This window comes from Calonectris borealis, chromosome 16 (genome assembly GCF_964195595.1).
Source record: "Calonectris borealis chromosome 16, bCalBor7.hap1.2, whole genome shotgun sequence".
Taxonomy (NCBI): domain Eukaryota; kingdom Metazoa; phylum Chordata; class Aves; order Procellariiformes; family Procellariidae; genus Calonectris; species Calonectris borealis.
Window position 1 is genome coordinate 20,531,312 of NC_134327.1, and position 23,153 is coordinate 20,554,464.

General features: G+C 46.7%; 1 protein-coding gene across 1 annotated transcript in view; it reads right to left on the reverse strand.

Moving 5' to 3' along the window:
* Positions 1-3,935: 3,935 nt before the first annotated feature.
* The window catches only part of DNAAF8 (dynein axonemal assembly factor 8), a 94,395-nt gene continuing 75,177 nt past the window's right edge, over positions 3,936-23,153 (reverse strand). Inside the window, exons 26-32 of the mRNA XM_075165849.1 lie at positions 21,220-21,415; positions 17,488-17,582; positions 15,859-15,979; positions 13,070-13,287; positions 11,388-11,473; positions 7,309-7,378; positions 3,936-4,139 (exon numbers count right to left, since the gene is read on the reverse strand). Coding sequence (XP_075021950.1) covers positions 4,062-4,139; positions 7,309-7,378; positions 11,388-11,473; positions 13,070-13,287; positions 15,859-15,979; positions 17,488-17,582; positions 21,220-21,415 — 864 coding nt within the window. The 3' untranslated portion in view covers positions 3,936-4,061. The remainder of the gene's footprint in view (positions 4,140-7,308; positions 7,379-11,387; positions 11,474-13,069; positions 13,288-15,858; positions 15,980-17,487; positions 17,583-21,219; positions 21,416-23,153) is intronic.

Sequence of the window (23,153 nt, forward strand, 5' to 3'; positions counted from 1 at the left end):
AGCCCGGCGAGGACAGCCGATCTGGCGACAGCTCCAGCAGGTCCATCAGCTCCTCCTGCTTCCCGAGCCAGCCGTGGGCCTCCAGAGATGAAAACCAGCGCCCAATTTCCAGGCCGTGCCTATGCAGTTCACGGGGAGGGCAGTAAATCCTGTTTGCTGTGCAGCGATTTTCAGGCTGGCAGGTCTGAGCGGTGATGTGAGACATCCCTGGTGCTCAGCAGGGCTCACGTGCATAGGGCTGGAGCAGAAACAATTTTTTTTGAGTGAAGGTAAATGTTAAGAAAATAAATAAAAAAGAACTATTCTGGCCCAAATCAAATCCACACGTTGATGTTAGGGGGTTGTTTCAATTCCAGGTGTCGCATGTTTTCAAATCTGCTTAATACAGCAAAAGTAAGGTTGATGGGGGACATCAAAGTGAAATACCTACAAGTTTTGCTCTGAGGTGATTAGTTTTATTTTGGGGTTTTCCTTGTCATTTTAATTCGGCAGGGGGGAGGTGGAAGAGTCAGTTTGGTCGGATTGCAAAACCTCCGAGCAGCTGCAGTCTGGCGGCTGAAGGAGGGTCAGCAGAGAGACGTCACCCACCCCTCCCAGCAGCGGCCGGATGCCGACCCTGACCCAGGGATGCCTGCAGAAGGGCACACCCGGGGATGAGCTGCTCCTGCAGCTCCCTGGCAGAGCGCAGATGGGCTGCCAGCGGAGCTCCTCCACCTGCGAACCGCAGGGTCACCTGCGTGCGCCTTGCTTAGTGCTGATAAGGGAACCGTTGCAGCCCTCCTCCGCTCACCCGGCTTGATATCGGTGTCCCGCTGCTGCTGGTGGCAGCCAGGTAGCGATTTCTAGGCCTAATTGATAATTACTTAAATCTGTCCTTGGCACAAAGGGGAACACAGAGAGCTAGAAAGCTAGGACAGGCGTGCAGCTCTCCGCTGCCTGTGCCCGCGATAGGGAAGAGCACCCAGCACCTCTGCATCCCTCAGGACACTGATCTGCTGTAAGGCGGAGCGAAGGGCTCATGTGAGCGCTACCGAGCTCTCCGCGCAGCCAATAAACACAACGAGCCCGCGCCCGAGGGTGCTGGGGTGCAGCAAGGGATGAGGAGCTGCTCTGCACCCCGAGGCGCTTGCCTATTGAAGGGAGGCGATGATCGGGCCGGAGCACACTGGGAAAATGGGAGATCGGCACCGGGCACTGTGCTCCCATCTTTCTTATCGCAGGACCCTAAGGAGTTAACGCAAAATGCTACCTACTGTATTTTATCTCTCCTCCATTGAGGCAGCTCTGACACTGGCAGCAGAACAATGCTAAATTCTGATTAGCTCTGGTTTTCCAGCAAGAGGGAAGGCAAAAAGAGGGTGGGGAATTAATACTATTCTGCATAATTTTTAATCTAAATTCCATTTCTTTTCTTTTCTTTCTCTAGGAAGCAAACAATCTAGGGGGTTTTATACTCAATTTCTTGCTTTCATAATCTAAATGAATTGTTTGCAAGTAGGAGCCAGCTGCAAAGCTGGCAATCTCCGATCAAATCTGCCTTTCTCCTAGTTCTAGCAATCATTAATTTGCTCCTCAGCTCTGATTAGCTAATCCTGGCTGCCTTGTGGCAGTTTGCAGGGAAAAACAGCGTGTGAGCTGCAGCTCCCTTTGACAGAGCTGGAGCTGGCAGTGGGGTGACAGGATTGATTTCTGCAGGGTCCGTGGTGCTCCTGGTTGTCAGCTCTCCGGAGAGGAGTGGGGTGCTCTGGGAGGAAAGGCTGGCAAGGTTATTTATGGAATCCTGGCATTTTGGAAATATCAGAGGATGATTCTTTCCCCTGCTCTGTGCAGGGCGTGCTAGTTTATTACGCCGAGACTAATTAGCTGGGCTTCAAAATAGGAATCAAAGACACTGAAGCAGCCTCTCGCTCAAAAATATCTGGGTGCTGCCCCATTTTTATGATGTTGCTGGTGTGCCTGGGGGACATGGCAGAACTGTTACCTCTATTTCATGCATGGGAAACTGAGGCACGGGTCTGTGTGTTGGTGGATGAAGGCTCACAAAGAACAAGCCTCAGCAGTGGGGCTGTCTGGCAGGAGATGCGGTACGGGGTGCCTTTTGTGCCGGGCCCTGGTTTGTTGCATGGCGAATTAAGTCATAGGCTCAACTCCTGCTGCGAAGCTTGGAGAGCTCCTGTCTGCTGGCAAGCACAGACCGGGCCAGGGGTGTCCGAACGGGATGTCACCGCCCCAGGCTGACTGCTGCCAGTCACCAGAGCATCACCTCCTGATGTCCAGCTCCCTGTGATCCCGTTTTTCACGCATTCAAGGGCCCAGGCGAGTTGGACATGGCACCGGTGGCCCGCGTGCCACTATGCCGGCTGGATGCAGGGCTGCTGCTGGCCCCGCGTGCCCCTTTCTTGCACGTCGCTCTGCAGGCCTTGTGTTTCAGCTGCTATCTGGCTGCGTTTTATTCCAACACGCTTCTTTTTTCAGATCAAATTCCCCGAGTGCTGGGGGTGGATCCTTTTGATTTTCATTTGTTTCAAAGCTGTACATGGCTTACAAGCATGACAGAAATGCGCCTGGAGTGCAGGAAATGGCCTACTTAGCTGCAGGAGCCGAGCAGGCTTTTCCATCACGCCGACTCCCAGGACCCCATCTTCCCGGGGGACTGGGGCAGCTGCCTGCTTCCCTCCCAGTTGGGCGTTTCGGGAGCTTCTCTTCAGGAGACGTTCGGACCATAAAGCCCAAACAGCCTGTCCAGGCAGAACGGTGCCAGGGTGCAGAGGTTTGGAGGGTACTTCCAAGTTCTGACACCGAACTGCTGTCGAGGTCCCCTGTCCGTGTCCCCTGTTCACCCAGCTGACCGCGACAATCTCTTTTTGCTGTTTCAAGGTAGCTTAGAGAAGGGGAGAGATTGAGGCAGGACTATTACCAGCTGAGAAAGCAGAGCTTGCAGGGCCAGACCTTTACCAGCTTTTGGACTTAATGGACACTTCCAGCCTAGTCTGAAAGGGGACAGAGATCTGAGAGGTGTTGAATTCTCACAGTCTGTGTGAGCTAATGGCTGGGGAGGAGAAGGACTCATAGCAGGCTCTCACGGACGGAAAGGCTGTGCTCACCCTGCCAGCAGCACCCAGAGGAGGGCTGGCCAGCCAGCCGCACGCTGATCGGCCTTAATACCACTTGGAGAATGCACAGGGAGCGTTCTCGCCACGTCTGTGATATCCAGAACTGGATGCACGCGCATGTCTAAGTCTTTGCCTCAGCAGGGCAGACAGGAGCATGAGGTCTCCTGGGCTGAGAGGAGTCTTCACCAAAGGAGCTGAATTTGCCCAGTGGGTCCCAGGAAGACTGAGGACCTTGGTATTAACGCCAGCTTACTTGCCAGACAGCTCATAGGAAGGACTCAGCCAAGGAGGAATTGCAGCAGAAGGAGGAAGAGGCAGGTTGGGTGCCCTTGGGAGGGCAGTGAGCTGGGGCTGGGCAGAGACGGTGGTAACAGGCTGCCGGAGCAGAGGCAAGTGAGCATTAAGCTGTCTGGCTTTTAATCTTATTCAACGGCTCTACCTGGTGTACTGAAGTCTCCAGGGATCCAACCTTCCCTCAGACTATTTCCATTTTATTTACTGTGGTTTTGTCTTTGGTTCAAAGAACATAGTAGCAGAAGAAAATGGAGTTTTTCCATAATGTCTTTGGGGCCTGGGAAAAATGGAGTCCTCAGGCACCTGAGAGAAAGACAGCAGCGAACCCCTGCCCCTATTTACTTTACTTTCTGAGTTTTTCCCAGCCAGAGGAATGCTCCAAACCTTGCTCCATGAACGCAAGCAGATTGTCTCTGAATGCATTCCACTAGAAACCACAGCTACGGTTCAGAAAAGTTTGTTCTTGGGCACTGATCCTTCCTCCCACCACTCTCATTTATCTTACTGATGCTAATACCATACTTCAGACTTTATGTTTTAATGACAAACAAATATCAGTGCTCTTAGAGGCTGGGAATCCCCTGTGTGTCCATCCGCACAGATACCCACAATGGCATCCACACGTGGGCTGCTTGGGGGCCTTGACCATCTTGGTTAGCAATCCCGGGATTCAATTCGGTGGATGCTCTCAGATGTCAGGGAGTCAAAAAGGCAACAGAGCAGCTCTTCGGCCTGGGGAGAAAAGAAGGAAGGGGATGGGGGAGAGCTGTAATTTCTCTGCATCGCTAAGAAACTTCTTTTCAGAGGTAGATTTGTCGTGCGTGCTGCAGGCAGGCAGCATAGTGAGGATGTTTACCAGGCTGAATTAATCCCAGCACAGGGGTGGCTATGAGAGTCCCACAGCAGGGAAATGCCTGCTAGTTGTAACCACTGTTTGGCTGTTCTCAAGATTCACATTTTTAAGGAACTGAAGAAAACCAACAACACGCAAAGTCCCAAGAGGGAAATCTAACTCCCTCCCCCGGCTGCTCTGCCTCTCCTTCCCAAACCTCCTGCCTGTGCAGCTCTATTGGCATGGCTGCTTCAGAGATGGGGAGGCCAGCTTAGCGCCAAGGGCTTCAGGACGTCTGCAATTCTGACTGTGCTAGTGAACACCATGTTCCTCTAAAGCATTATACATGCTGTGCTGACAGACCACCCCACACAGCCCTTGGGGCCCTCCTCCTGCCAGCCCTCTGCTTCTCCTCATCGGTTTTTAAGTCTCTTTGATAGGACTCCAGCCCTTCTGCCTGCTGCTGAGGGGCTAAGGATCATGCCAAGAGTGGCTGGGCTGTGTTTTCCCTGTGTCGCTCTGCTCCAGTCCCAAGGTTTCATCTATCTCTGCAGGGAGGGAGATGCTGGAGCAGCCATTGTGGCTGCTGGCAACAGCTTCAGGCCTCCAAGCAGAGTGGAGGGATTAGCGCTGCCCGCCGGCGGAGGTTCAACTGCACATCCGTGGGCTCCTACGGAGGAACGGCTGTGCAGAGACCGTGCCGTCTCCCTGCTCTGACCCGCTAATGGTGGCAGGTCAATGACGTGCTGCACCCTCACTGAGGGACGGCCACCCCAGCCTCACGATCTCATCCCAGCCACCGTGCGGAGCTGCACGTGAGGAGAAACTGTTCAGGCACAGGACATCCCAGCCGTGAGGCTGAGCACAGCACTCCCTGACACAGGCACAGCTCTCTCACTGCTGGGGGGGTTCCAGCCTGGGTATGGACCAGGTGCAGGGACATCTCGGACCACCTCACAGAGGCCCTCTGGAAGCTCAACAGCCCCTAAGGGCGTCACCAACAAAATGTGGCTCTAACACTTCCAGACGGGCACTGCAATGTGTGTGCCCAAGAGAAGCCTGCACGGGGAGCAGGCACCTGCAGGGTCACTGCCTGAGAATAAGGAATTTCCAAAGCATGAATTCATCTGCTCCTAAGGCAGATGTTTCATACAGGGCAGGTGAAAAGTGCTATAGAAATGCTTGCTTCTCTCAGTGACTGCAGAAGGAGGCAAGACAACCAGCCCAGACACAGATGTCAGCACTGAAACAGTCCATGTTTGGAAAGCTGATTTCTCATCCTATTGCCTAGTCCCAAATCACACAGGGAGCAAGTATGAAATTCCTTTTCACTTCCATGGCTTTACTCCACCAGTAAACCCTGCAGCTCTGCTCAGACCATGAGGATTTGAAATCCATGTTCATTTAACCCTCCTGAACTTTGCCTGCTATCATGTTGTTGCTCATTAGCTTTGACCTGGAAAGCCTGGCTGACCTTTCAAAAACTCATTAGCAAGAGATCAGAGGATCAAACATCGTTTCTAGGGACATCCTTTGAGGTACAATCATTCCCTGGTGAGCTTGCTCCTCAGATCTTGCTCTGTGATTTCTAAACCTAGCCTGAACTTTGGAGCAAAAGGCCCATTTGAAAATAAACATTACTTGCTGCTGTGCTTCTTGTAACCCACAATGAGAAATGCTGCACCCACCACCGGCCCAGGACTAGAGTCGTGGTCTAAACTCTGAACTGCTGTGGGTAGCCCCTGCTTCCACCAGCGCCAGAGGGATTTGATTCAGTGGCCCAGGCTGCCAGAAGGAGGGAGAAGGGCTGAGCATATTTGCTTTTTCTCTTATCTATCACAGAAAGTACCATAAGCCTCTTTCCGATAGGCTGATTCCCCATAGCCGTGAAGCAGAAGGGATTTTATGTCAGCCAGAGATATGTAATGTCCTTTTCAAAGCAAATCAGAAGAGAGCCTGGACTTGCTGCCCTGTCACATTACTTGGCAACAGCCTGGCACCCTGGCAGCAGTAAGCGCTGTGCTATGACAGCCTTGCAGCTATCACAGAGCTGTGCAGGCAGACCTTCCCAGGCACTGCAGCGCGTACAATCCCAGCCTCGCCCGGGGGGAATTTTACTGCGCCTTAGGGAAAGCTGCTGAAAACAGCAGCTGTATGACTTTTGGGAAGTTTGGGGTAGTTTTGCCTGTGCTAAAAGCAGGAACACAGACTTCAGAGAGGGCTCTGTGTCTTTTAAGGTCGAATCCTTAGAGCCCTGGTACTGAAGGCAGCAGCTCTGATATGTTATATGAGGTTACAAACACATCTCACTCTCCTGCTGGGTTTTCTTGGGAAGCAAAAGGGATTCACAGGAAAGGCTTGTCCACTTGCTACTGTTCCTCATTCTCCCCAATTCTTTTACACCTCCGAGTTCTAACTCTTCAGGCGCTGCCTCCTATATCCAAATCTCTTGTTTGTTTTGTACTAAATTTTGATGATTACCGCCAGAGTTTTAAAGGTGTTTGTGCAGTTTATTCCCATTAGATGCCCACGTGTCTTTAAAAACCTGGAGCTTAGTGTTTCCTTTCTTGGCATCAGCTACTGAGAAAATATTCAGCTAGCCCATCCCTGGAATGGCTAATGGCTTAATTTCTCATCTTCCATTTGGACTTGGGCCTCTGAAACATAACTTCCGAAATATAGGACACATGCCAGCTTGGCAGTAGGGCTGAATGAACATTTCCTGTCACTTATTTTTGACAAGTATCACAGATCTCTTACTAAGTGTTGATTCTTCATAAAAAGTAACTGACATCTACAGGAAATATTGAATCTTTATCAAAGTCTCAAAATATTTTGATTCAAAGTAGTGCCACTGGTGTAATGTGGAAGACAGTTTGACAGGTTTTGGTCCCACCTTCCACCACGTGCTGGGCTCTCAGTATAAGCCCAGGCTTGGGGCTGTAATGAGGCACCACCTCTGTCTCATACAAATTGAAATTTTCTTCTAAAATTCAAACAATTTCGACAAGTTTCATTCATCACAGGGCACAAAGGACACATATATGTACCATAAACTTCTCTACTTACCTGTTTCTCATTTTGGGGATAAAGGAGATGCTGCGCAGTGTCCAGGATTGACTGCTTCTGCCAACAGACACTGCGGGTAAAGAAAAACGGAAGCCAGTGTTACTTTGCCATCTAAGCTGTCAGAGACTGCTGATGACCTAGCTTTGAGGAGGACTATGTTCTGTGCCAGCAGCTCTGGCCATGTGCATCTGTTACTGAACTTCTTTACACAGATAAATCCTGGGTTTTACAAAGCTTTGTATAAATGGATTTGGATTCTTAAAATACAAGACTTCAAACAAACAGTAATGACCTGTTGCATAATGGGGTCTCTGGAGCAGTGGGAAATACACATAAAAGTAGATAGTTAGATCTGTGCAGGGGTCTTTTTTTCAACAAAGATAATGTGTGTGTTTTCCCCAAAACCCAGGGCTTTCTAAGCTGCCTTCAGCAGCAGGGTCTGCTTCACTAGTCCTTGTTTTGCTCTGGTCCACCCCAAGCCACACATGAGTCGACCACAAAACATGTTCAAGAGGAATTCAAAGGCAAGATACAAATTTCAAAATTGCCTTTTAAACTAACTCTATGCTCAGAGTCTTAGCCTTGAAAACTCTCCAGAGGCTTTGGAAACCACTCCCTGCTCCCTGCCCCCATATCCAGGTATTGTGCTTGGCAACAGTTTTCCCTTCAGTGGTTTTCAACAGCTCCAAGATTTTACATCTCATGTGTTCATTTTTTGATTTCTACCCCTCCTTTCCCTCCAAAGCTCCCAGAGATGAGCTTCCTATAGGGATAACATCACTCCCTGCTAACAGCAATTAACACTTGGTAAGAATGTTTCATCAGAGAAAATAACATCCAGCTAAGTTCCTTAACACTTGACTTTTGTTCTGATTGCACTACATTGCCTAAAACCAGGAAGGTATAAGGCCTAGTCTACACCCCAATTTTCTTCTGATGCAGCTAGGTTTTTGGCATGCTTTAGTCAAACACTGCTTACCGAGTTCAGTACAACGTTAACTAGGTGAGTTCCTAACGACCGTGCACAATATAGTTAGGTCCTAACAACCTCATGGGCATCGGAAAGTACTTTTTAAAAGCTCAAACAACCATAGAGGAGTAATCACTATTAAATCAGTATCACCTATTAAGGTAGCTAAATCTAGTTTGTCATGCATAAAAAGCAGAGCGTGCCTTTCTTCCAGGAGCTGCTTTGAATCTACTTGTAAATTCTTCCCTCTGCCACCCTGCAGCTAGGAAATCTGGCTGTAAAAACAAGTTATGACAGGGAAAATTCAAATGCTTTATACTGGAGATCCAGGCAACCGGATGCTGACAGAACAAGAAAGGTAAGTCTCACATCGTTTTTCCTTGTCTGCGGATAGGATTGTGTCACTTCCTTCTCTGGATTCTCCCCCCGGTCCCCACTGCTCTTAGGCTGTGCTTCAGCTTCCCCTCACCTCTTCCAAACACTTACTTCACTCTGCCCTATGAGTTGCCCTTGGCACCCTCCCAGATTCCTACTTTGGCTCCAGTCTTTGCAGTCAATCAAGCTCACAGGCTGCTTTTGTGCCCCCACCTGCATAAATTTTGTCCCCTTCTCTGTTCTTCCTGCCCTTTGGTGCAGAAATAATGCCTTCGTAGATGTCCAGAGAACGGACAGAGTGGGCACTGCTGCTGCTGAACAATAATCACTACTCAGTTATGAGGGTCTGTGTCTGTCTTTAAGGCAACTGCCCTGCGCAGCACATCCTCCAGTGACTGAATGTCCCTCCTTGATGTGCCACTGCTAGAGCTGGCTTAGGAAAGCTTTAATAGGCTCTGAACCATGAGCAGTTATACTAGCAAAGCCCACATTGTTCCTCTCAACACCTGATTCCTCCTTCTTATCGCAGCCCAACTCTGGCATCATATCCCAGGCTTCCATACAGATGGCAACGTTTCTCCCCATGGCACAAAGCCTAAGTAATGTGGCTCAGCTGTGAATCAACTCCCAGGGCTGTGAAATAATCTCTTACACCGTGGTGCTTCAGCAATGCAGCTGAAATGCAGGCCAGAACCTGTGCAGGTATTGGAATCCTGGGCCGCGGCAGTAAGAGTGAAATAAATATGTGGCGATTTACTCAGTACAAGAAAGGTCACGTGGCTCCTGCTGATGGAGTCGTAAGTGTAATTAACCTCAGATGTTATTTTGAAATGTTTATAAACTAAGCAATGAAGATGTCTTAGCATGAAGTGTCCTTATGAGACACTAGTTAAGTCAGGCTGGGTTTTCAAAGGTACTTGCAAAGTTGATTTTAAACAGTATGATGGCTTATGATACACTAAGGGTATGAGTTTACTGTTGGCTGAAGTTGATCTACCCAAGGATCGCTGCCTCCCCTCCTCCCCATCCTTGGGCACACCTTGCTGCCCCTCCCTTCCACAAGCGTCATCGATCATGAAGGCAAATATTTTTTTGTACAGCTGGTTTTAAATGGCTGCACGATCACTAGTTCTGGCACCGGGGTAAGAGGCAGAGTGGATCCCGCCATTTGGGAGTGCCTCCTAACAGCCATAATTTATGCACACCTATTTTGCAGCTTGGCAAGGAGGTTTATCCTTTGCACAGACAGCCACACTGGCACAGCCCAGGAGGAGGGGTGAAAGACGCAGCTGAGACTGGCACCTATTCCTCCCTGCTGCCTTCTCAGCCCCTCGGCTCACTGTGAATGGCAGTGAGAAGCCACTGCAAGGTTTGCTCTGGGGGTGCTGCCTTGAGACTAGCAATCTTAAAATATATCAAGTTAAGCATACAGAAGAGGGAAGCACTGGGTTGCAGCTGATCTTGTTATGCAGCACCCATGACTGATGAGCAAAAGCCTGGGGAAAATAAAGAGGTGGGGGGATCTTGTATTGGCTGCCAGCTCTGCTGACAGCCACTCTCCCAGAACTTCAGCAGTGATCTCTGGGGTTCCCAACAGCTCACTTTTTTCCTGTAAATCAGGGAAAGAGTGGGAGAAAACTCACTAAAATGTCTTGGGTAGCTTGCTCTTTGCTTCCCCATAGTGCTGTACCTTGCAGGGTGAAAGGTTTGGGATGTGGCTGCCAAGGGTGTGATTTTAAATGAATGGGAGCAACGTCTAAATTTTGCCATTAGCTTAAAAACATTTTTGAAAAGCTACTGATGAGATTTGTTCCAACTATCCTTCCCAGGTGTGGCCTTGTGACTGAGCACCCTAACATTTCATCAAAGTACGAGAACTCCAAGGTGTCTACCAACTTGGATGTTCAGGATTTGATCCCCTTGATGCTTGTAAACTCTAGCATCCTTGAATTCCTTATTCCTGTCCCATTGACAGTGTTATCTGGAAGTCCTCCAGATGGTACAGCCAAAGTCACGACAGTCTTATCGGTGTGGCTGCTGGACTGCTCTATACCGAAAGTGTCAGAAAAAAAGACTCTCTTGGCTTCCTTTCCCAAAGGAAACCATGTGCATGAATTACACATCGCATTGCCAAATACCAACCCCTGTGCAAGGAAACTTTCCCTCTGGGAAACAGTGGGTTAATTGGCCTGATAATCATTCTATTTCACTAATCAGTCCCTGTAGAGGGGTTCTGTTTGTTTTACCAGGCTTATACATCCTCTACCCAGCATTTCTGGTGATTTATTTAAGAGGCTAATTTTTGATTTTGCTCTCTGGCGTTTAAGTATTTTTTTTTCATAGAATCTGCTAATATATTTCTCCTAGGAATTTTATTGATTCAGCAGGTCTATTCCCAATATGAGCCCTTATTTCAGAGAATTCCCTGCATTTGTGGAACCACGCCACCAAGCCTCACAGCCACTCCAAGTCCTTAACAAACAAGACAACTCAGTATTTAAGGTCCTGAGTATAGGACACACGCCTTTGAAACTGGGGAACACTCTGAGGTATTGACCCATTAACGACAACATAACTGAGGAAGAATGGGTTGCCTTTGAGTGGCACCTGACCTCATGGGAGTCTGAACTGGAAGTGAATTACAGAGAAGAGAGTCAGCTGCCCTCCTTCAGATCACAAGCTCTCTAGCAGGGGGTTGAGACAGTGCTGTTAAAGCGATATTGTCCTCACTTACCTGTCCAGCAGGGAGTCGAAGCAAACGACCGCATTGTCTCGCTGCGCTGCCAGCACCAGACACAAACCATCCATTAAGAGGGAACACTACAAGAGAGGGAAGAACAGAGCTTTGGTTTTGCTATCCACTTAAATAAGTCTGTAAGCCTCACTGATGAACTGCTGACAGCACAGATAACTGCTTGTGTGCTGTGTGAGGGGATGAAAGTCACAAAGCAACAGACTCTTTCAAATTGAAAGAGTATCATGCCTGAACTGTTAGTTATCCCGCTCCTATGGCATAATATTATTCCTGTTCCCTTCTCTCAGAGTGAAAATAAGCAGGTTACTTAGGTGTGTTATTCAGTCGCTAAGTCTGCTGGAAGCAGGAATACGGAGATAATGGTAAATGTTGAGATACTGTAGCAGAAACACTTATTACTTGAAGGAGCCCATCTCCCTTCTGGCAAGGGAAAGCAAATGCTGTAATGTTCACCTTTGGCTCAGCAGTGCCAGACCCTTCTGGAAACATGCCAGCTCTGCCCAGAGCAATTAATCTCTGAGAGGAGGAAGTGTTTCCATCGCCAGGAGAGCAGTGCCGCTGCCATGGCTCTCCTTCCCACACGCTGATTCGCTTTGTCCTTCCTAGAGAGCTGTGCACGTTCCCGTATGCAGAGGGATGGCATCCTCAGGGGAACCGCAGGAGGAGAAAGTAGCGCTTAGACTAATTGGATGCTAGATGTAATTGCTATTCTATACAGATGTACTTCAAAAGGATGCTGTCAGTTTAAAAAAATCACAACCTGAAAAGACCTTACCTGTTCTTATTACAGATAACTCCCAAGACTCTTACAACTGAAAGGCTGGAAGCACAAATGCTTGTATTTTTTCAGAGGGACTGCTGTGTGTCTCTGACAGCCCTTTGTTGATTGCTACTTCCAGTATAAGTAGTTCCCCCTCTTGTTTACTCTGTGTTCCTGACAGCACTTTCTTGCATATTCTACCTTACTGCTTTGCCCTAGTAAGGTTCCTGAAATGGTGGCTTCTACACCAAGTGCCAAAGAGAAAAACAGTTTGGGCCAGATACTTTGCTGATGTAAAGCAATGTGTCTGCTCACCCCAGAAGCACGTCTCATGCTTAAGCCCCGTGAGCACTTGCTCAAACCCCATGCTGGAGTGCGGCTTGAGCTGTCAGCACCAACTAAATGAGAAGCAAAATGAAATCTCTGCCCAGGACTCCAGGGCACAGTCCAAAAAGTGGAAGGGTTATTTAGCATTGTAGAAGAGGATTAATGGGGTGCGATTAGAGAAAGGGAAATAGAAAATGTATTTATCTGCAAAAACAAGACAGGATACAGCAGCAGAACATACATAATAGCAGCAACTGTGCACTGATAGGCGAATGGAATAAAGTGTTTAACGGGGATGTGCTATTCACATTAAGGATCCGTTCACACATACTGATGTCAAGGTTAGGTGTCAGCGAGCTAGCGGAGATACAGGAACGCAAGGTAGGGACTGGCTAGCAAGGCACGTCGCCCACGTTACTTACCAGCGGTATTAGAGCTCAGATGCAGTGCTGTGCTAACACTGCTACCAAAACAAGTTTGCTCAGAGCTAGCCTGGATATCTTAGCACAGCATGGCATTAAAAGGTTCTTCTTTTGTACAAAAGAAGCAAAGCACAACTCCAGCTGTTTCATACCTTTGCTGCAACACTGCACTTCGCCCTGCTTAGTGTCTCAGAGATGCAGTGAGCTTGTGGTGCATCCAGGACAGTGAGACGTACTCCAGTCACTGTGAAATCTTTGCCAATAAGCTGATCAAGCAGTTCGACATAAGGTGGGTGCTCTGAACCCCGAAGGATTATCCCAGGCAATATGAAGCAAGTGGTTTGGCAGAGGTTATCAAGCAATGGCCGATCTGACGGGAAAAGATCAAAACACAACAGATGTTTATTTTATATCTACCCCCCTCAACTGCTAGTCCTCTAAGTAATTCTTTCACAGACAAGTAACTGGAAGATCAGAGGCACTCAGCATTGTCATATCCTTTGGGATGTTCACAGATGCGATCGCTCACCCTGAACTGTCAAACTGCTGTATGCCTATGTGTATGTATCTGGAGATCGCAAGACAGCAGTAGCGACCCCATTTCAGGAGTCAGACAAGGACAGCTGCTGGTTTGCTAAAGGAGATACTATTCCATTTAATTTCTTCCAAGCAAAGAAATCTGTTAATCCAGCTGCTTTTATAATCCAAAATGTAATTCTGATCAGCATACATAAGACTTAATGTATTTCATATTTTCCTCATGATAAATCTGTCTGTCCATTAGGCAGCAGCTTTGTGATAATTATTTGCTGAAAGGAGAGGTTTCTTTGTGTGCAAGAGCTACCTCTAGTGTTCAAGACGAGACCATAAAGTGAATGATGTGTCTGGCTTGCTGGAGGCGCTTACTATATTGTGCTTGACAGTTCAGAGATCACGTGTACTTGCTTTTCCAGGACAGTAACTTTCTGAAATACATTTTCTGAGACACAAACACGTCAGGGATGCACACTGGTTTCCTTTTTACTCTGCTTAGGCATCTTCAAAGCAAAGAGATCCTCATGCAGCAGGAAATTAGGGGCACATATTTTGAGATTTGCTCCCAACACTGGTCTGTACAAAGCTTGCAGAATACTTGTGACCTCTCCACAACAAGCTATTTCTTTTATTTTATTTTCTGCAATCTCTTCTAAAAATCAAGAAGCGCGTCAGTCACAGCAGACCTGTGCTACAGGCCTGGTCCTTTCCCATCATGCAGTAAGTTGTCAGGGGAAATACCCTGCCTGTCGGCAATAGCAGCACAGGATATTTTGGAGTGGGAACACCTGCAAGTGTCCTCTCACTGCAGCTTTGTGCTCTGAACACAGCTTGAGCTGACATACCCGACAGGAAACACAATGATGTGATCACATCTCTGCAGCTAACCAGACGAGAAGGTCAGACAGCTACATGCAGAACAGCCTGGTCATCTCAAAAAGCTGCTGTTGCACAGACACACAATTGCCAATCTCTTATTTCAGGACTCATACAGTGGCTTGAGAATGTCAGTAACATTTCGAGATAGGCCTTACCCCAGGCATCAGTTAAGTCTTAAACCTTCATGCAGTCAGTCGCCGATGTATTAGTGTGCAATGTAAGAAAAGGAGCTTGCCTGAGGATTTGTGATTTTTGTAACAATCATGAAGCACGTGTAGGGCATAGCCCAAAGCCAACATAAGACAGTGGAAAGAATTCATTGATAGTTACCTTGGGAAAAATCCGCCTTCAGAGACCTCCTACACAAAAGCGACTTGGTGCCTATCAACCAGCTATGCTGTCATTAAGGCAAAGGCCTTGGCTTACCACCATCCTCCTTGCACCTGTTGGTATGGGGTCAATGCTCAAAAGTCCTGTATCTATAAGGATTTAAGGTGGGAGGTGATGGTCTGTAATTCTGTAGCATTTTTATCATACTCGTCTGCCAGTCCACATCAATCCCATGGTTTTACTGCTGGGATTAATAACTGCAGCAATCAGCTGCAGCGCAGGAACATTTTCTCAGCTGCCCACCCTCCTCCTTGCCAGTCACATCAGAACTCAAGCTACAGGAATGGCAATGACCTGGTTCCAAACATGTCCGCTCCCCAGCGAACACCACAAGGATGCTTTACCTGGTCGCTGCTTGTTTGTAAAGGCTTGAGATCAATCCACAATATCCCAACATGGAAGCATCCCCATGTGTTAGTTACACCTCCTGACATATACGGTGCTGCATCACAGCCTGTGTTGTATACGTGCCTATCAAGTAAAATCAACAGGAAAGGCCCAGAGAAGCTGTAGGCACCTGAAGGAACTGACAGGCTTGCTGAAGCTTCAACTTCAAATCAAAGTCAGACCAGCAATAACTGGAAGTCATTTTGAGCTGGCAGCTGTTCAGCAGCTAGTGGGAATTGAATGAGATCTCAGTCCAGTTCCCGAGAGTTAGATGTCCACACTGCCAAAAGCACTCCCTGCATAAATTGTTATTTATCTACTCACGGAACAAAACGTCTCACAATCGCCCATCACTAAGGTGTCTCAGCCTCTCCTGTGGCAGGCTTTGAATGGACATGCAAACCACCACGGCCAAGTTGGTGTTGAAACACATTGTAAAAGTTCAGCAGAGAAGCGTGCACTGTTGCTCACACTAGCTGTGTTGACAGTGTTTTTTCTTCTGCTGGTGATAAGGTCAGCACTTCTGAACAGACCTATATTTAAACCCAGGAAAGCGCTGGCAGTGGAAAGGCCTGGCAGGTAAACAGTTAAATGGCTGGACTCCACTGGAGCTGTTCTTTGCAGCTCAGAGTTGTCTCTCCCTTCTGAAAGGACATCAATACCAAATCTTGCTGCCACCAGATGGTTTGTCTTGCTGTCCAATTAATCAATAACAGTCTCAATCTATAACAAGAGTTACGCATTTCCTTACCAAGATTGCATGGTTGCTCAGAGCCCAATGAATCGAGTTGCCCTCCTGTTTCACGTTTTATGATTTTGCGCTGCTTGTTGATTTCCAAACTGACTGTGGGGTCACGTTTCAGGTTATAGATCTGCAGGAGGGAAGGGAGGGAGCGAGAGGCAAGTCATGTGTACACCATTACCTAATCAGAAAGGATAACACTTCTTAAGAATTGATTCAGGCAAGCTGTGAAGCTTTTGTTGGTGTTGTGTACTTCTGTAATTGCCAGCCTAGAAAACACCTGCTTGTCTGGAGACACAAGAACATTTTGCATGCATTCTTTTTTTATTGAGGCTTAATTCAGTACAACGTCTTGTCATCCCTTTAAAGGTCCTACATCCAGACATCTTTCCAAGATCTCTGCTCCCAGCTTTTCAAGGCCAGAAACTCAAGGACTGTGAGTGTCTGACAACTGCATCCAGTGCCACACCAGTGTGTAGCAGCTCCCTTCGGTCTCTGAATGAACTGGCACATCCGCACGTCCCAGCACAGTGCAATCATGATGCTCTGGACTGAGGTGCAGAGGGAGGGCATCCACATTAGTGAAGTATATTACAGATATGGCCAGCTGCTTCCAGTTCCAGAGCTAATCTCCTTGGACTAACTCAGCTGGGTCACCGCTGTGCCACGTGGACATAGCAAGGCTCAAAAATTTCCATCCCTTCGTTGGGCATAACCCAATCATTTCAAATTCTGCTTTTGAGAAGAAAATGATCAGAGTAGAAATGGCATAGAAAACTAGTTGAAAGGAAAGACTTATTGTTTCATTTTAGCCATTGGCAAATTACAGTGGTTTGAATCAGAGACCAGCAGCTACATAGTGTGAAGGGCCAGGTGAGCAGGAGCGGGCCACATCAGTACTGGTAAGCTTCTCAGCACTGCCTGCAATGCAAGCTGAGAGGCAAGAGTCCCAGTCTTTATGCCTCTGTGGGCAGGGAAGGATGCAGGCACCCAGCAGCTCTGTAAACTGCCCGTACTTTATAGCATGAGATGTCTTACACGAGATAGGCCCCCCCTTTTCTTTGCTGTGGACTGGTACGTCTGCTGGCAGGGCACAGGGCACAACACCCTTGTCACACAAATAGGGCAGTGCTCCACGCTACGCGCGCGTGGATGTATGCAGACTATGGGAGACATTCGGCAACCAGCGAGTTACATTATCAGCCGTCCCACTTCATCTCCATTCCTGAACGCTACATGAGAAAAGCTGGTTAAGAAAAACAGCCTCTGGGCCAACTGTGTCTCAGCAATCATCGATGATGTTGCTATCCCTCTCCGTGACCTGCTTCCAAAGCAATGTTGACTCTATCTGGGAACTTTGCTTCTAAAGAATGAGCCCTGAGCCCTCCTGAATTTACAGCACAGGTTACTGAACAAACAAATCTGAAAAAGCACTTTTCCACTGAGACTGTCTGGGTCAATACAAGGTTAGCACATTGTGGTAGGAACATCCTCAGGAGAAGGAAAACTTGTCAGCTGGTGAAACACAGCAAAAAAAGCATTATCTAAAGCATAATAGGAAAGAAGTCATGGGATAGCAGGGCCAAAGCCATTGCTCTGACACAGCAGGATACTTCTCAGGAAAGGGCAGAATCCTACCTCTTCCTCCTCTAATGTCTGACACTTGGCGCAGCACAGCCCTTCTGGGAAAAACAGCTTCATATCCCGGACAGCTATTTGATAAGATTTGGAGCCTGAGAGATAAATACAATGAGAAGATTCTTTCAGGCCATGAATTAAACATTCTCTAGACTCACACTCATCTTTCTGAGAGATTGATGATGTGCAACTTACTGAAGTAATTGCTTTAAAGGCCAGATGTTCTGTACAGTAATAGCAAACATTTAAAACCATTATATTTAGAATAGTTCCATTGCCTTCTTGGTATTTTGATTCTGTCCTATTATCGCTCAGCTTGTGCTTCATGTAAACAAGACTCCTATTTCCTAACAGCGTAGTCAGGGGAATTGTGTTAAGGAGCCTGTGAAACTCTTCAATACCAGCTCCAATTCCCCATCGTTGTTCCCTTGCTTCTGCATCACATCAGGCTGGTCTTACGGAATGAGACGGAGCTACTAGTTAGTAAAACAACTGTGCTTAATAACAATAATGTAAGTCTCAAATATGCTGCGGGTTCTGATTTACAACAGAAATCAGAATTAGTATGAGACATTGCTGATAGCAGTGTATTTTTCTGTTCACCTGTGGTCACAAAAGGTAAATTGAGACTGGAACAGGTACAGAGAAAGAATGTGAAGATCACAGAAGGAATGGAGAATCATCTGAAGAGTTAAAACTAAAAGACCTTGGCTTGCTTGACCCAACATGACACAAAGCTGAGAAAGAATCTGATTTCTGGTAAACACATCAGGGTGGAAAAGGTCAGAGAAGAAAAAAGAACTACTTAAAATATTAAAGTACAGGTATTGGCACAAGAACAAATGGATACAATCTGTATATGACTATATTTAAGTTTGAAAACATAAGAAGATTTCTAGCTATCAGAGCAGTGAAGTTCTGTAACAACCATCCAATTGGGGTGGATGCTTATGAAAGGGAATACATGATGGGGTTGTCTGTGAGAGACTTAACTGAACTCAGTGACTTGAGAGGTCCCTCCAGGCTTAGCACCTGAGTATTTCCCTATAAAGCAACAGTGTTATAAAGCACTACTCAGAATGTTTTGAGATTTGTGGGTGGAAAATGTAAGAGAAGGAGAAGCTATTTCTATATAACTAGAGTTCAGGTAGTTTGTCAATGTGCTGGCACAGATCCATACTCCTAGGATACAAATACACAAAACACAAATATCCTCTGAAATATTACCACCTTTGCAGGCTACCTGTTCAAAGAATCATGTCTTACTGCTCTTAGAGCACTCAGCCCTGTTTGAACTTCATAATTCTAGGTATTGTATAGCCAGAGTCCTTAATGCAGCAGTTCACAATCCTAAGATTGCGTAAGTCACCAGTGTGTAAGTCGTGCTGTATCCTTTATGTACCTCTATGTCAAATCTTCCTTGTTTAAATCATTGATGCCATTACAGAGGACACAAATGCTCCCAAAGCTAGCAACATCTTACTCTCACTTTGCTCAAGGTGTAAGACTGTATAAGATGCATGCGCAAGAGCTCTTTGGGTTCAAGAAAAAGCACTATACAATGACTTCATAAGACCCAGAAGAGATAAGAGTACTGCAGGTTTACTTCTGTAGCTGAGCCTCAGAGTACTAAAACTGTATTACCTGGTTCAACTGTATCACTGGAACCAGGTCTTCATCTTACTTGAATTTCCCCAGTCACTTTGGGAGGAAACACACAGCTAGAGTTTGCTCTATTTCAGCAAGATGGCATTAACTAGAAATCTTCCTCAGCTGGAGCAAAACTGAGAAAACTTGGTATTCCCTCCTAGGAAAGGAAGATGGTCTTCCGGAATCCCCCAAACGGTTACTCATGCAATGATTAAACTCTTCCAGCTTTACCCGTATTGGAGGACAAGCTCTCGGAGGTGCATAGGGTTATGAACTCTCCTTTCCTTATGGACAGACGCCTCTCAGGCATAAGCAGCTGGATCAGATTCTTGAGTCAGAATTACTGAGTACATTGGCTACAGATGCATCCATTTTCCTTGAATGTGTGCAAGGATGGCTTTGTGAGCTGGCTCCAACATAACGCACAATCTGGTCTCAGAGGGCAGGTGGTGGCCAACCAGTTCAGCTCTGTGCTCAGCCCAGTCTTAGAAGGAAGCAGGGATCTGAAGGGGATCCCTAAGCAGACATCTAAGGGTTTCTCTAACACAGCAAGCTCTCTGTGACTCCCAAAGAAAGACAGGATGAGACTCAGCCTCTCTTGCTAATATAAACTAATCTTTAACTGAGTTATGCTAGGGCTGCTCTAACTGTAGCATGGCTACCCTAAGTTTTGGGTATATATTACCCATTCTTAGCCATGACTGATGAGCTCTCATTCTCAAGGCAACCTGGATACACAATTCATTAATCTTAAGAGCAAAAGAAGCAGAGGCTGATAGTGGAAAAGTATTGGCTGAAGAGCCCTGACCATTTCTTTTGTGTAGGTAGATCCTACTCTTCAGTCACTCCTACAAATGAGATGATCCTGTGAGTAATCATGGTGAGAGATCTCTCTTGGTTTAATCTTGGTCCTAAGGATTATGATAGTATCTGATAAAAAAAGATTCTACATCAAGGGGTTGATTCTCTTCCCCAAGCTGTACATGGTGGCTACTTCATTCCCTGCCAGTTCTCCTCAAAAGACCACTTGATATGGACAAAAAGAGGGAGTGATTTGACAGCACAGAATACAATAAAAAGAGCCAAATAATCCAATGGATCTTGACAAGAAAGTTCTTCTGGAACCTGAAGGCATACAGTGCCTGCTAGCTCACCTATGTTTATAGAAACTATTGCTTTTATTATTTTTATATTCCCTTAACTACATACAGCACAATCAGTACCACACTGAGGAAAAACACTATTCACGAACAGCGAACTAATGATGCTTAATTCCTCATGAATTTTTTAATTACATCCTCCCCTCCTTGTAGCAATAGCCCAGGCCCCCTCCAGCAATACCCTTGGTTCTCTACAGGCCGCTCTCTCCAGCAATACTTCCCATTTTCCCATCCTTCACCCACACTCTCAGCTACCTCCCATCCCACCACGCTGCAACATCCTAGTTCCCTCCCTGCTGGCAGATGAACTGCGGCTGGTTCAGCACGCTGAGGATGCTGACTAGCTGGTGTGCCTCTGCTGATGCGCCAGCTGGCCAGAGCCCCTCCGAATGGAAAACAGCTGAGTTTACCTGCTTTCCTCAGTGAGAGCAATTTTTGATCGCCTCTTTCTAGCCAGTCACCAATGTTTTGAGATGTTATAGGAACTCAGTGTATTGGAGTCTTTTATCCCTCTGTGAAATCTGGTTGCAGTTGGCCAATGGGTTATGAAGTTATCAGGAGGGGACTCACAAGCGGATAGAAGACAGATGGGTTCTGGGGGATAATTACAAAATAACCAAGCTAAAAGTACAAAATGACCAAGCAGTGAAGAGATCAAAGGAAATCTGTTCTTATGGAAAACAAATCTAGGGCTGTTCTGGGAAGAAACCTTTTTTAATATATCTTCTGGGAGAATATTTCATAGCTTGAGATATACTCAGCTCAGCCACCAAGAAAACAATGAAAGCTTTCTAGGGAATAATGGTCTCTACTACCTGCCAAGGCTAGACCTGTATTGACAACGCAGGAGGTAACAGTACATAATATATTTTTTCCATTGGCATATCTGAGCAGTCAGACTTTTCTTTTACAAAAAACCTACCGTAAAATCCATTTTGGACTGCGCTGATACCATACTGAGCCCTCCAGAGGAATGGATCTAGTGCTTGGGCTAGTTTAGGATCCTCTGGCCCCAGTAAATCTATCAGCTTCTTCACAGCATTTGGCCTCTGAAGACATAGCACGAGAGCAGTGCCTGAGGTGAGGTAGGTACAATGAGCTTCTAAAACAGCAGGATCCTGAAAAGAAACAACGGGGAGGGAACAGGTTATAATGAACAGTGTTGGGGAGCGCTGGGTACATCCCAGCTTTCTTTTGGTTAGACCTATCCCTGTTTGAAGCCAACAGAATCTGCTATTCTCTTCTTTGTAATATATGTGCTAGTCATCTCTGCAGGCAGAGCTTCCAGAGTATATACCATGGCCACCAAGCCAGTATTTGTTGTGACATCCACCAGGTAATAGGAGGTCTAGTTCCCACCCTGAGTCCACACAGAGCTAAAGAAGAAGTGAAGCACTGAGCTTAAGCCATAGCAGCTTGTGGTCATAAATCAGCCAGTGGTAGTTTTTACACACAGAAACAACCTCAGCAGTAATCTCCTAAAATCTTTTAGTAAGAAAGGAAACAAAATCCTATTTCTAAAACACAGAAAAGCCTTGTGCTGTGACTTGTTCTGCATATCTGTACATGCTAGGTACCAGAGGTGGAGTTCATTTTCAGGGGGTACGGACAAAAACAAATTGCTACTCTGCAGTTTACTTGTCTGCTGCTGAACTTTTGATTTATGTAATACCTTTTCACAGTACCTTCAGTGTGACATATGGATAGGACATTAGCAATATCAACAGGGTCATAAATACTCTGGGATAAGGAGCCACATTTAATTCTTCTGCTGATATCAAATGATGGATTACAAACACCAGAACTTTTCTTTTTGAATTCACGAAAGGAAGGACCCCCACACCCACCCTGCTGCTACAGCTCAGCTTCTCCCAGAGGGTGGTAGAATTTCATACACTAGTTAGGATCAGGACTACAGAAATAGCGAGCTTAAAACAAGGAGGCTCAGGACAGGGCACTAGACGGGGGCTGAAAGAAGACAGTTTGCCCTCCTGGCTTTGCCACTGATGCATTGTGCCCCATGACAAATTTCTCTACCTTTGCTTCTTTTCCAAGTGTTGTCAGTTCAGCCTGTGACCACTTCTGAGCAGAGATGTTCCTCTTGTAGCTGTGCAGGTCACAACACCCTGGGACCTTTATTTTAACTAAGGATAAGTGGTAATGATAACTAGCAACCACTGCACCAGTGAGAAGAGTCCAATTTGTAGGCTGGAGACAGACTTCATGATTGAGAAGCACGAGGAAAGGTAGCAAGTGCCTGGGGCAGAAGGCTACCAAGGGGCAGCAGAGCACTCACAGCCTTGCTGACTGTTTTAATTAAGCAAAACCTTGGAAAGCCAGGCTTGTTGCAGATGTCTCCACTGAGCGTGAGGTCAGGGTGCCCACAGCAGCTGCAGGCTGCCTCCTCCTGCCCCCTTCATCTTAATAAAGTGGCAGGAGCACCCACCTCTGTCTCCCTGCGCTCCACAGTGCAGCAACACCTGTACCACAGAGAAGCTCCACGCCAGCGCTGTATGTTCTGTACAGCTTACAAACAACAGCATTTTCAGCTCGCTGGCTGAACCAACCCATGGTTATTTACTTTTTGGGGGGAAATGAAAACAAGAGGGAAAAACGCCGTTTGAGTCGGCTGAATTACATCATTCAACCCACTAAAGGTTTTAATTCCTCTATTTTTTAATCTTCTAAAACCACCAGGGTATGGCAATTCCCTAGATAAAACATTTCCAAAAGAAAATCCCATCATTTCATTTAAAAATATGGAGATAAAATACTTCAGGGCCTCTTTTGCTTTTCTACTATATGAAACCATTCGCTGACTTTGACCCAAATCTTCTCACTCGCACTCCTCCTAAA